This window comes from Phalacrocorax aristotelis, chromosome 6 (genome assembly GCF_949628215.1).
Source record: "Phalacrocorax aristotelis chromosome 6, bGulAri2.1, whole genome shotgun sequence".
NCBI lineage: Eukaryota > Metazoa > Chordata > Aves > Suliformes > Phalacrocoracidae > Phalacrocorax > Phalacrocorax aristotelis.
In genome coordinates, this window is record NC_134281.1 from 5,123,816 (window position 1) to 5,137,888 (window position 14,073).

Genomic DNA, 14,073 nt, shown 5'->3' on the forward strand with positions numbered 1-14,073 from the left:
GTGCTGAGGTTAGGCGGGAGATCCCCACGCTGCAGCATTTTGATAGATGTGACAAGATGGCAGCTGTTGGGGTGAGGGTCTCATCACATACTGCTTTCATCTCTTCAGGTGGTCAGACCTGCCTTGAACCAGGCTGTCTGGGCCACTGTATCATCATTTTTGTTAAAAGGTAAGGCCAGCGGGGGGATCCTGAAGGAAGGGATCTCCGCTCGCCGGCGGGTCCCGGGGCACCCCGGCCACACCAGACCGTGAGGTAAGGCCAGGCCGGCCGCAGAGTATCAGCCCCCCCGGCCTCCTCCCGGGGCCAGTGCCGGCTCCATCCCGATGACTCCGCCCTCTCGTCCCCGCCCGGAGGCGGGCAGCGGCCGGAGGGGCGGCCCTGAAGGAGGCGGCCGGGCCGGGCTCTGGCTGGTTCCCGCTCCGCAGGCGCCGCTTGCGCATGCGCGCTGCCCGCCTCAGCGCCACAGCGCGGGCGCGGTGAGTGGCGGCGGCATGGCGGGCGGGTGGTGTGGCGGGCGGCAGGGTAGGGCGGGCGGGTAGGATGGACGCCACCTTGGCGGGGCGCGGGGCTCTCCCCGCTGGCAGCCGCCGCCTCCCCGCAGAGCTCGCTCCTCTCGGAGGCGGCAGTTCGCGGCCGTGGGCGCGCTGGTGGGAGCCCAGCTCGTCCCTCTCCTCAGCGGCTCCCGCCTGTCCCGCGGCCGTCAGGGGAGCGGCCGGCTGGCTTCCTCCTCGTGTGCCCCGCGGTACGGCTTCACAGTCGGCTTTTCACCTAGTGTAGCAAATTTTTAGACTGGAACAAGCGATGCTGGGCACTGGGTATTGCCTTGTTGTGGGGTGGATATCCGCGGCTCCTCGGCTGTGGGCTGTGAGATGCCTGGGGTTTGCGTGGGAGCCTCCACGTTAGTTTGGGACCAGTAATTTGCGTCAGGGATGCCAAAAGTGCAGCAGCGCTAAGCAGCTCGGAGCGGGAACAGCAGGGCCCGGCTTTGGGGCTGCTGTGAAATGTTCCGAACCTCTGGTTTAGGAAAGTACAAACGCAGGCTGGCATGCCATCCTTGGAGGGTCCAGATGAGCGAGTGGGTTTTTGTTACCTCTTATCCCGCGTTATTAGGCAGCATGTAGTGTTTTAAGTAGATAAGACGGTCCACAGAAGTTGTTCATCAAACGAGGTATTTCCTATCTAGTTACAGCTCGATAAGCAGCTTCTCAGCCTGGAGGGGGTGGGAATGTTGCCTGGGAAGCTACTGGTAGGTGAAATGGGGAGTTTCACTTCCTTCGTGCTCGTCAGTTGAGGTAGATTACCCATACGAATTATCTATGTGAAAAAAACCGGATAATTGTTAATTTGGCCCTATTAATGGTTAATGCTCCGTGTTTGCTCTTACATGAGCAGGACATTCTGCTTAGCTTGCAATTCTTGCAACTTGCCAGTTGTAAGAACAGGGATAAGTTTAATAAAGATAACAGTGAAAGTCAGTGAAAAGTAGCTCTTTCCCAGATAATAGTTCTGTTTTGCATTGTTTGGTGAAAATATTTTTGTCTTAAAAAGTTAATTTTCCAAAGTGTGTGCCCCCCCCAATTAAAAAACTGGGTTCTAAGTCAAACCTGGGCCACTACCTTGCATTTCAAAGCTATTGAAGAGTCAGACAAGTTATGTATCAGGTGAATGGTACTATGTAAATTCATTTTCTCATGCTGAATATATGTGCAAGCCCATGTATATACACACATACGGTTCTGATCGATGTTGACCTAAAATGTCCTTAAAAACGCTTGGTGAAGGAGATTCCAGATATCCTGGAGGTGATTTAATTCCATTACAACTACTGTATTATTTACATGTTGTTCGACTGAATCTTTGGAAGAAATGTGAGGTTTTTAGAATGATTGAAGACGTATGAAAACCCCACACACTGATCAAAATAGTAAGCATGTTCCCGTTGGACACGCTGAGTGTGTCAGCTGCTCATGTTTAAACTCTTCAGACAGCTCTTGTGTCATGAGCCCACTGCGAAGGAGCATCTTTGACTTACTGTGCACGTACTGTCCCAGTGGCTTATGCATTCAGTTTGACATGAAGGGCAGAATGCTCAGTGTGTATGCTCAGGTAATCTGCCTGGGGTGTACTGAATCTGTTGCTTGTTTTCTGGCTGATATGTGTATGGATTATCAAATACAGCTCTAATTTTTTGAAAGAATTACTGGTTTTCAGTATTTTTCTAATAGTATTTTGTGATCAGTTCAGTAATGAACTGTAGAGGTCTAACATCTGCTACATGTGAAATAATAAATAATTACAAAAAGCTGCCACCTTCTGGGGCTGAATTTAGTGTGGTTTTAATGTGCAATATAATAGGTGCTTTCCTGGGCTCCAAATGTGTGCATTCATTTATGTTCAGTTGTTTCATTAAGGTGCAGAGGGGTGGTACCTTCACATTCTCGATAACGCTTTTTGTATTGTTTTGTTGCTGTTGTCATGAGTGCTTTCTTCTTGAGCATGTGGAAGGTAATTTTGTGCGAATGTTCTTGCAGAATTTTGAAGAGAGACTATTTGCTCTCATAAATTGGAAACTACAATAATCTTTTCTTGTTTTCCTGTTTTGATAGGGCCATACAGCCATTGGTTGCTTTCCCTGCTGGATTCATCATGATAACTCCAGCTTTTGAGCTGACCCAGGATCCAGATTTTCTTACAATAATAATCAAAGTACCTTATGCCAGAGCTTCAGAGTTTGATGTATATTTTGAAGGGGAAGATTTTAAATTTTATGCTAAGCCGTACTTTCTCAGGCAAGTAGTTGAAGGATTTAAAAAAAACCAAACCTTTGTAAAATAAAGTCATTAGAGAATGAACTTCATTTTCGTCCCTTCAGAACACTCTTCATCTGCAGTTTTTACACTGTAGACTGCAGACAGCCCATTTTGTGCAAAGAATTGTTTTTATGGATATGGCCTCTTTGGTTTTAGGCATTAAATAATCTTGAAGGGATATTAAAGAATAACTTTTCTAATTTTAGTTTACAATGGATTTTTAATTGTAAAATACCAAGACAATTCTCTGGATATATGCAAGCTGTGTATAAGAAGTATGTCTTTTCCCTGTTGAGAGCCAGGTGAAGTATATTTGGTGAAGAATGAATTTTGTTGCACTTGTAATGACATAAGAGGAGAGAAGTTGTCGAGTGGAGGCAGTGGGGAGTGAGGTGCCAGGCTGTATCTTTTCTCTAGATAGCAAGTTCTCCACTAAGCCATAGAAAAGGAACAAGATGCATTCTCAGTATGAAAGTGTAAAGAGAACCTTTGACATGTAAGAGCTGACGAGCTATTAACCTTTTCTTTTTTCCATTTCCTGTATTCTTGGACGTGTTTCCCCTATATACATTAGAAGACCAGAAGGGATTTTAGTGGACTGGTAGAATGCAGTGAACTGGTTCTTCTGAATAAGCAGTACAGGAACTCTGGATGAATTCTTATATCCTGCCATGCTGGGTTAGTTTAGAGTTTTTAAATTGCAGAATCTTCCAAGTGTTGCACATAGTGCCAAGGGCCTCATCTCTGTCATGGCTGTGACCTCGTCCAAGCTGGGAAGCAAGGAGTCACAAATTTTTTCTGTCTTGGATGCTGGTCTCTTGTGCCAATAGTTAGGGAGAACAATTTTGAAGTACGTGGGGGTTTAACTGCATGACTTTCTTTACTATCAAAAGGAGTCACGTAGTTAAGTCCTTTGGGCTGCTTTTGGAATGTGCCTTGCATTTTTATGGCCTGAGACCTTAAGTTGCAGAATTAATCAGGCATTCAGTGAGGCATCTTGGTTTTTTGCCTGCAGACTGACACTTCCTGGAAGAATTGTAGAAGATGGCAGAGAAAAAGCATCTTATAATACAGACAAAGGTATTAATGTTATTAGTGTATGTGTCATTAAAAATGCTACTAGCTCTCCAGTAATTTATACTTTGCACTGGAATTGTACAACTTTAGTTAAGTATATGATACTGTAAATAAATGTAAAGTTTCTCCTCTGTTATGTAGTATAAAAAGTCTTGCTCAGGATTTATTGTATGTACTTGGGCCATCCGTAAGCGCAAGGGACGTGTTCAGAACTGTTTTAATAATGAAAAAATTATGTACAAGTCCTTCAAGCCCGGTGAGAGCTAGACATGTTACAGTATCAAGATCGTTAGTCTAGTAAATCTGCAAAGTAGTCAGGTAGTGCTGAGTAGAAATGAGATAATCCTGAGGCAGTCGCTTGGCTACATCTTGAGAGAAGACATTAGCCTTTCTCTACAGCTTAAGGTGGAAGGTATTTCTGGAATAAAATATGTACCTTCTCAAATTAATGTATTCATTAAAAAACACCCCAGCAATAAACCCTATAATTTGCTGCTTGCAAAGCCTTTATTACGTGCTTGACTTAAGACAATAAACAAATTGCTGAATGTAGGTTCCTATGATCTTCTGCCGATTGCTTGATTAGGGAAAGGATTAAAAATAAAATAAAACTTGTATTCTGTTGGTTTGTGTTTACACAATGTGAGTCAAGGGACCACAACCAGTTAAATGTTCTCTTTTGTGCTTTATTGTTAACGTTTTTTATTTTGGAGTAACTTGTAAAGTAAGGGTAAAAACACACACAGATTGATGCATAATAAAATGCTACCTGCATGTGTCCCAGTTCCTGTGAGTGCTTTTTATTAGAGGAGAAACGTACAGTTTTGTTTTTCTTGGATGCTTTGGATGTAACTATATTCTGACTTTCCTTTAAGGAACTTTTACAATTCGGTTACCTAAGGAGGTTCCTGGCCAATATTTTGAGGGACTGGACATGCTGACATCTCTTTTAGCACCAAAGAAATCAAGATCAGCAAAACCTTTAGTAGAAGAAATAGGTATGACAAAAAAAAATATCTTTATTTATACCAGTGATACATGTACCTAATGAAATAGTTACAGATCTGCATAGTGATCTATGTAGGAAAATACAGTATTTCTATCATTGTCTAGTCTAAGGTACGAGAAGGGTGAGAATGAACCTGAAAATATGGATAAGTATAGAAGTCCGTGTGTTGTAGGTGATATATGTGTCATCTCTATAGGCTTAGTTATGTTTACTTTTTTCCAAAATGTGCTTAACGTACACTAATCCTCTGTAGATCTTTGTACCCCTCTAGTGGCAGTATAATACACATTTGAGTCTTCTGCTTTCTACAAGCTGGCGCGACTGGACTTTTAGCTTAAATGGTAGAAGCTCATTAAAACCACAGGTTCTCGTGGATGGCTTCCTTAACATCAGTGTTTTACGGACAAGAAGGTTTGACTATCCGTGTTTAACTTTTTAATATTTATCTTAAATTATTGCTAACATCGATTTGCTCCTGTCAGAGTTCTCTTAGCATCAAATTCTGATCTTGTTGAAATCAGTGGAACAATTATTTCAGTCTTTGAGGGAGCATACTTAAAGACTTCAGTGTTCCTGGTCTTCATTTTTGAAAGTTGTAGAATTTGGAGGACCACCTGTGGATTACTGATGTAAGCATCTGTCTGTATGACCCAGCGTTGTGTAAGATTTCTTACAAGACGTAGTAAAATGAGAAAGGCTTTCTTATTGTGTTATCAGTGTTTCCCTTTCTCCTAAGTCATAGTATTTTCTGTGTAATAATTTTCTTTCTCTGACCATGCAATGTATACAGCTGCCTCCGCTGAGTTGTCTGAGGAGGAGGAGGAAGAAGAATTTGACTGGGAAATAGAGCAGATCCCTTACAAAGAAAGTGCAGAAAGCACTCTACCTCTACAGTACCGTTATGGATTTGGGAATTTGCGGTCGGGGGTGTTCCAGCGGCTGCAGGTAGGTGCATTTTTGTCTTTTAATATCATATAAATTCTGGGTAAGTTGTTGGCTAGGCTTCCTGGCTCATTCCATACTCTGGAGGGGATCATTAGGTAACTGTTCTCCATTATCCCATTCTGAGACTGAGAACATTCTGTTTTTGCATGTAGTGGTACAGACACATACTTGTTCCTGCAGAAGTAGGGGGTGGTCAAGACTGAGTTAATTGTGTAGCAGAGTCAGCAGGCTGGTCCATTTCTGTAATAATTTCAGTGTTGGAGGAAAGGGCTGAATGGGGTCTGTGGTAAAAATGGCCTCTGGAAGGGGGCTGCTCTCTCCAGCATGGTTCAGCTAGCTGTGAAGGCACGGAGAAGGCCCGTATGAAGTAGGCCACGTGTGAGGTGAATAGTTCTGGCAAGCTGCAAACAGTCTACATGCTGTCAGCAGTCTGCTGTTAACACTTTTGCTTTATGCTTAGTATTGTCTTTTATTCAGACTTCAAACATATTTAATGTTGATCTACAGTATATTTCAGACACCATGAATTTTAATTTAGTTTTAAATTAAAAAGAAATTACTAAAAAAGAGTACAAAATAAAGTGGGCTAATCTATAGGTCCTGTTAAAGTTGTTGCATTACTTTTTTTTGATTGTGAAATTCATGGTTATTTTCTCTTTGCACTTTTTATTTTAGACTTGATTTTCTCACAAGACCGTAACTTTTAAAGTGTGTACCCTTCAAGGTGTCTGCCCCCTGGTGTCTGTGGGATTTACTAGGGTTATGGTGATGCACCGAAATTTGATTTTTGTGGATTAATTGGTAGGATAGGAGCTTTAAAATGCAGTTACTTTGCTCTTCTACATTCAGCGGTTTCTTTAATTCATGCATAGACTGAAGCTAACCTGTATCATGCTAGGTAGTATAATAATATTTGTAGTATACAGAGCTTTTATTAAAGTAGTAGATGACAATTTTTTCTAGAGTTCTTGCCCTGAGCAATTTGAGTTGTAGCTGTTTAAAGCAACTTAATTACGTAACTCTGTAACTCAGTATTGCATGAATTGTGGTATTTTCAGGGTTTAGAGCAGAAGGATTGCTATTTATGGAGAAAGTGTTTACATTCTGTTTGGAAATATATACTGGTCTATTTCTGTGAAATTCGTGAAGTAGTACATGTCCCATCAGCATTTCTGTACCACTACTTAATGATGCTTAAAAGGGCACTGCACTTGCCCATTAATTAATTTATGGCCACTTCAGATTGTGAGAGTAATCTCAAAAGTTGCAAGAACACCATCTATGGCTTTTACCTTATCTGTTGTGGTCATGTGCCTTTGTTACACGTGGCAAATCTTATCATAATGCAAAATAACCTCCCTGCCTTATGATAAAGCAGCCTAAATAGACATCTTAGCATCATGAATTCTAAGGAGCTTCAAATAATTGCATTTCCTTGGAATTTTGATGTTTTATTTGCACAATGGAGCTTGAATTTCGAAGATTTGAAAGGGAGGTTGAAGGACATCTAGGGATTTCAGTGAAATGCTGATAAGCATCCTTCCTAAACTCTCACTAAATATCGTACCTGTGGCTTGGTCATACAATTTTTATTCCATTTGCAGGATGAACTCAGTGAAGTTATTGACATTAAGGATCCAGACCAAACTCCTGTAGATGAACGTAGGAGGAAACGCCTGGCAGCTGAGGCTGCCAAATTTGATCCTGATCATTACCTGTGAGTATTGGTTTATTTCATCTGGTCAAAGTACCTCAGTTTGAAATATTCACTTTTTCTTTTCACAAATCATTGGTTTTGAGATCACTTTTGTTAATAATAGCTTTACTTCTTGTTTCTTTCTTTCTTTGTCTCATCACAGCAGGCCTTAAAGGGTTTTCCTATGTGCGATGCTGACACAAGACATTGCTTATCTGTTTTGGGGTTACTCTTCTGTTTAATTACTGCTTAAGTTCAGGCAGGGCCTGGTGTGAAGTTTTGCAGAATGTTGTTTCATAGTTCACCTCTTCAGCAGCTGAGCAGCTGATCCCTGCCAACATTTTGGGTTCTAGATGTCAGAACTTTGTTTTCCCCATGAGAAACAAGGATTACTGAACCATCCTGGGCTATGAGCAAGTAAATTTGGGTTTTGAAGTTATGAAGATTTTTGTCTAGGCCACTTTTTTGCCTTCAGTACACAAAACCTTTTTTACAGCAGAATGAGGAAAAGTTCCAAACCAAGACTTTGTGTTTCTTTATACTTCATTCCATGCAATGAAGGTGGAAATGACTCTTCGTGCACTTAAAGGTGGAGTATTTCAGGTCAGGTTAGGTTCAGAGACTTCCAGATAATAAATCTCTTGGCTTCTAATTTAGTTTACTTCATAAAGTGACTCCTGCAAGATCGATTTGGTGGGAGAAGAGTGTAGTCCCCACGGGGGAATTAGTACTTGTGGTGTGTTTTGTTGGGGACAGGTAGGCTTTAACCCATTTTGAGTTGTTTCAGAAGGTATCTTTGCAAACTTGGAATTTTTCCCCAGTGGGGTGTTTCAGAGGCAGCTGTGTATCTTTGTGTAGCACATAGAAAAGCTTTCTTGAAACGTCACTTTCAAGTATATTTCACTGGAACCGAGGTAGTTCCTGATCTGTAATGTGATGCAGATTACAGTAAGTATAAGTTTCCATCTTGGACCGTGTGTTCTACCCTGGTGGATGAGCTGCAACCACTTAGTCTAATGGTAGTGTTTTGGATGCTTTGGAACAGATGATACTGACCTTCAACAAAAATGGTTTTCATGTCTACCCAGATGAGAAGGACAGCTATGGGCAGAACGGTGGCAAACAGAACTGTTCTGTTGCCTGTGAGGAAGATGTATACTGGCTCATATCTTTAAGTTACTTTATTATAAAGACACTGAAGGAAGGCATCACAAAATCTGCCATTGTGAAAGTAAAGCAAATTACATGTAGACTGGGCAGGTTCTATATGATGATTAAGAAGGTATTAAGAAATTTCTTGCATTTTTTTTAGTTCTTAGTATTTATACTATTGTTTGGCTTGAAGAAAAAGCTAAAATTGTAAGAGGAGTCTTAGAGCTTGAATCCTATTGTATAAATCCTTCCAGAATTACTATATTGACATTTTTTACCACAGTGGCTTTGTGCTGAGATGGAGGTAATCCCTCGCCCAGAAATTATGTACAACTCTTCCCCCCCACCTTGCTACAGCATGCCTTTATTTATCTAAAAGTCAGTCCCTATCCCTACTTCATCTTTGCCCTTCAGCTGCATACCCTTCCTCCCACAGAGTATATGCAGTTTTACAGTGGGAGAGCTTCCCAGTAAAATCAAGTTTGCTGCCAGTGATGTTCTCTGAGAAGTCTTCTCTTTGGAATGTTTTCCTTCAGGTTCATACAGAACAAATTGGGTTTGTTCACCTTCATGTCATTCTGCAAGCTCATCAATTTCCTAGGCTTTTGGGTGGCTCAAGAAAGGTGGAAGAAGTAAGGAAGGGATTCTGTAAGATAAGAGAATATTGTTCATGCTTTTAATAATGATTGTTTTCTGGTTTTAAGTCAAAGAACAGGTACTGGTCAGGTTTGTTGTATTTCTAATTATGGAAAATAGCCAAGTCAGGTGTATTCTATGTATGCGTTAAAATATATCCACATACACTATAAATTAAAATAAATAGCATCTGGATTTTTTTTTTCCTAGAGCTGATTTTTTTGAAGATGAAGCTATTCAGCATGTCTTGAAGTACAAACCATGGTGGGTTGATGCTCATAAAAAAATGATAGCCTTGCAGAGAGAAAGTCATCAGGAACATGACACTCCTACATTTGGTGAGAGCATACACATGTACACACCTGGTGCTTGCATGATAATTGCTGTGATGCCATGTTGTGTTATAGGTTATTGTTCTTAAAGGGAAAAGATGGTTTTACCTTACAATTTTCAGTCTTAACTGTTGTTCTTAGAGTATTCTGTTACTTCTCCTGTCCTCAGGGAAAATTTTTTTCCTCTGAGGGACAGTTATCTACTGAAATCTTCGAGACAGCTGTGTGTGGAGCAGTTGACAGTATATTATCAAGTGGTTATTTAATCTGAACCGTTTACCTGTTAATTGTGTAGTGGATGATCTCTTTTTCATCTGTATAACAAATTTTGGAGTTAACTGTTCATAAAAGCCATTCTAGAATTTCAGGTATCTATGAAGAAAACTTCCCTTTTTAAGAGTATTCTGTAATCTTTAAGATTTCAGAGAAGCTGCCAGTGTCAGTAAGTCATGGCATCTGAAATCAAATCAAACCTACCTTTCTGTAGTGATTGTGATAGCTAGAAAGTGGGTCCTTTGCTGCTGCTTATCTCTTTTTTTTTTTCAGATTTTTCAAGTAATTGTTCTGCCTCTCCTAGTTGTATTTTCAATGGAAAAAAATAGTCAAAACTGTTTTTCAAGCCCACTTCTAAATGTGGTACAGACACTTCACATTTTCCAAGAATCAGCTGTGGAAGATTGAACTAATATTGGCCCTTACCTCTGTTTGAACATGTCTTCTGTAGGATGTTTTATTTTATTTACACAGTACAACAGAAGTTCATGGCATTTATTACTCCTATTTTTATGGATCTCATAGGCTTTTTTTAAAGGAAAATCTTCGTGTCTGTTTAGAAACGAAAAAGGAGTGGTTTCAGTTTTGGTAGATGACCTTGTAACAGTGCTGTTAACAGATTAACTGAGTGACTGCAGGGAGCATTACACGTTACTATTATGCATCGTCTTTTATTGTCCTTTGTTCATTTCCTATGTAATATGAAAATATGATATTACTAAAGTAGATAATGATAATCCCTTCACCAGAGGTTATTAACAAATATTAGTGCACTAATAATACCTGCGCTTTCACATTTTCTACAGAAGAACAATGGAATTTGGGTAACTGTTGTGTAATCTGATCTTCGTTACTGCTCTCTTTTCAGCCTCTGAAGCCAGAATTGTTAATTATATCGATCATAAGCATTGGACAAAGGTACAAGAGGCTTGAAAATAGAATAATGAGGGGTTCTTTTGTTTGTTTTTATCCATTCACTCCTTAGTAAATGAAACTGCTAATGTTTCCCTGTATTAAGGAATATAATGAAAATGAAGAGCTGCTGGATGATTTTATTGATAAAGAATGTTTTTACTCCAAATGGAGATTCTGAAGAAAAACACACACACATGTTGCTGGGTTTTAGGGGCAACAACAACAGACAAACTACTGGAAAGCCTGGCAAGCCTGCTAATGAAAGTTATGCAGAAAATGGAGCTACATAAAGGATCATCCTTTCTCTAAACCATTTGTTATAACATATATTTAATAAGTATGACCAAAAAAGTATAGTCTGACCTTTGTATGGCTGAGTGAAGGCGCTCGTAGTTTTGTGGATCCTGAGGAAATTTAAGTAACAGAAGAGCTTATCTGGTGTTTGGGTTATATTAATGACAACAAGCCACCCTTTCGGGTAGAAAGACCTCAGTTTTGATAACATTGCTACTGCTGTTTGAATGGCAACAGCAGCTGGGGATGGCAAGCAGCTGAGTGAGGATCTGAAACCATTGGAGGTTCCTAAACCTTCTTGAGTTGTGGTGAAAGAAACCACCATGAGAGGGAGTACAGGTTCTACTTGAAGGTCTCTTATGAATGGAAATGCAAAAGGGCAGGAAGCGGGTCCATGCTGTTGGACCTGGAATCTGATCGTCATTAGGATTAATTCCCTGTGGTTTTACATTGCTTTTGTGCTTTATCCAATTAAAGGGGCAGTCCGCCTAATCTGAGTTACAGATTCAGGAATCCTTACAAGCTGAATGCAATTTGGCTGCATATCTGCATTAGTATGTATTCCAGTATGCATGCTTCGTAAGTGGAAGTGACATAGAAAAGGCACATAAAAGAATCAAGGACTGTGCCAAGTGAAGGACTTACTTTACTACTTGAGAATTTTTATGCTATTTCCTGTAGAACTGGGGAGAAGTCAGTGTTAAGCCAAGGTGTGCTGAACAGCTAGAAGGATAAGGAGGCTGTCACTGGTATTAGAGTGTGCTTGTAGTAAGAAGCCTTTGAACACTAGTACTTAGCTGTAAAAAGCCAGAGAGTGCTTGAGCACAGAAGCTCTAGGGGCACAAATGTTAAGTGTATTTCAGTATGTTTCAAGGTGTTTTATGAAGTGATGTGTGGTGTGTCTTTGAGCCTATGTATGCGTGAATCCCCTTGCAGGTAGGTGTGAGGTCAACCTTTCTCATTACAAAAATCAGATACAAATGTCCCCTGTTTACTTTTGAACCTGTTTAAGGGCATAAAGGAGGAGGGATTGAAACTTTCATGCAGTTTCTTTTTATTGCTTTTGGAAAATAGGCATAAAATGAAGCGTACCCAAATTTCTTACTCGTCCTGAGTTTCAAATTCGTGTCGTGTGTTAAGGAAAGCATCTAAAATAAGGCAATTTCCATCGTCTTCCATGATGAAGGCTTCCAATCATACACCTTGTAAAGAGACTTCAAATATTGGAGTGTTTAAGATGTGTACAACTTGTGGTAGGTGTAGTGCCATGGCCAGCTTGCAGAAACATTGGTCTGTCCTGTGTGAAGGAAGGTTATGTTCTTGATCAAATATGTGCTGTCCAAAGCTGTTACACAAGAACATGGAAACTGAGAGATACGATGGAAATCAGATGCTGTCAGATGTGCAGCTCGTACTGGGGAAGCCTGCTATTCTCAAATGTGAGATGGTGGATCTTTTTAGAGGGTTGGTCATTGAAGGTAAATGGCTGTTTGGTAAGACAAGAAGGTAGGAACGGTAATGTGAAAACTGATGGTAAATTACAGTACAGGCTACCGCAATACTGGGGTATTGGCACTAGAATTTGATACTTGGTACCTTTAGAGCCCCTGTACTTTGTGCTCTGTTACTGCTGCCAGTAGGACAGTTCTCACCTACCCAGAGTCTGTGGAATGAGGAATATCACTGAGAACTGACTCTTCAAGTTACTGCATGGAAAAGTAAGTTTACTGTGGGAAAGCAGTGTAAAAATTAGCAGGTTCTTTTAAAAGTATATTTTCTTTCAGAAACACTGAACCAAGAGAATTATTATTTTGTTTCTTCTTTTTCCTAATTTATATTGATATCCTTTTTGTTTCTTATCTTTATTGGTTTCTTAGAACCAAAAACTTCATTACTTTTGTCTTTATAATGTCTTCAGCTACAAGGAGTAATTAGAAACACAGATTGCTGCCTTTTTTTTTTCATGCCATTACGATTAACTGTTTGATTACTGCTCTTACTTTCATTTCTGGTCATTCTCTCTGGTTGTAACCTGATGTAAAAATCACCAGGTTTTTTTAATGTCTTATTACCAGATTTTTTTCTTTTTGGGTCACCTCTTCTCATTAGCATTTAAAGTCGTCAGCTCTCCTGTCCTTACCATGAATCTATTTTTAGTTAACCTTTTTACTTTTTCCCCAGCTTGTGTGCATGGTGTGTGTATCTTGTCTTCTTTTAATTTCTTCTTCTATTGTCCTAAGTGTCTTCTTTCTTTTGTCCTTTTTTAACTTTTTACTGTGTGTTGTCTCTTCTTGCCCTTTGTGGGCTTTTTGTTTATTTTCCCCCTAGGTTGTTAGCCACCAGGCAGCTAAGATTATTGGCTTTGCAGTATGGCTGAGGAACCAGAAGAAATACTAGAGAGCAGGTTTCACCATCATGTTTATAGCAAAATATCATTTTTGGAGTGGACATTTTCTGAAACTGAAAGGCCCAGATTTTGTTCATGCTTACAGTCTCTAATGCAAGTCAAGTAAAACTCCATAAAGCCTAACTAATTACACAGCCTTTCCCACGAGGGAATAAAACTTTGGAAGGCTTGCTTGCTGCTGCTGCTGAAGTGTACATTGAAGTCTTGTTTCTACAGATTCCAGAAGAAAGGTTTTGTATTTTGTAACAGTCACATTCAACTTAGTTAAGGGTTCATTTTTATTCTACTTCAAATTGCCCAACTGTAAAAACTTCTTTTTAGGCAACACAATAATCTTCAAAGGCTCAGGCTGACATATGTATTTAATATAACATATGCTCCAGAGATAATTTGTTTACAGTAACCTATCATGCTTACCAGTGACCATTCTCTCTTTCTGATCTCTTTAAAGAATGAGAAGCAATTTCTTTTCAGAGATCCACCTTACGGTAGGGCTCTCCTCAGATATATACCGTTACTGGTAGAT

General features: G+C 40.1%; 1 protein-coding gene across 2 annotated transcripts in view; it reads left to right on the forward strand.

Moving 5' to 3' along the window:
- The first annotated feature begins 369 nt into the window (after positions 1 to 369).
- The window catches only part of SHQ1 (SHQ1, H/ACA ribonucleoprotein assembly factor), a 57,944-nt gene continuing 44,240 nt past the window's right edge, over positions 370 to 14,073 (forward strand). The window contains exons 1-7 of one of the 2 annotated variants that reach the window (XM_075095645.1): positions 370 to 477; positions 2,608 to 2,790; positions 3,827 to 3,891; positions 4,764 to 4,886; positions 5,688 to 5,842; positions 7,447 to 7,559; positions 9,537 to 9,664. In XM_075095645.1, coding sequence (XP_074951746.1) covers positions 440 to 477; positions 2,608 to 2,790; positions 3,827 to 3,891; positions 4,764 to 4,886; positions 5,688 to 5,842; positions 7,447 to 7,559; positions 9,537 to 9,664 — 805 coding nt within the window. In that variant the 5' untranslated portion in view covers positions 370 to 439. Of the gene's footprint in view, positions 744 to 2,607; positions 2,791 to 3,826; positions 3,892 to 4,763; positions 4,887 to 5,687; positions 5,843 to 7,446; positions 7,560 to 9,536; positions 9,665 to 14,073 lie in introns of both variants that reach the window. The other variant, XM_075095646.1, reaches the window with a different exon arrangement.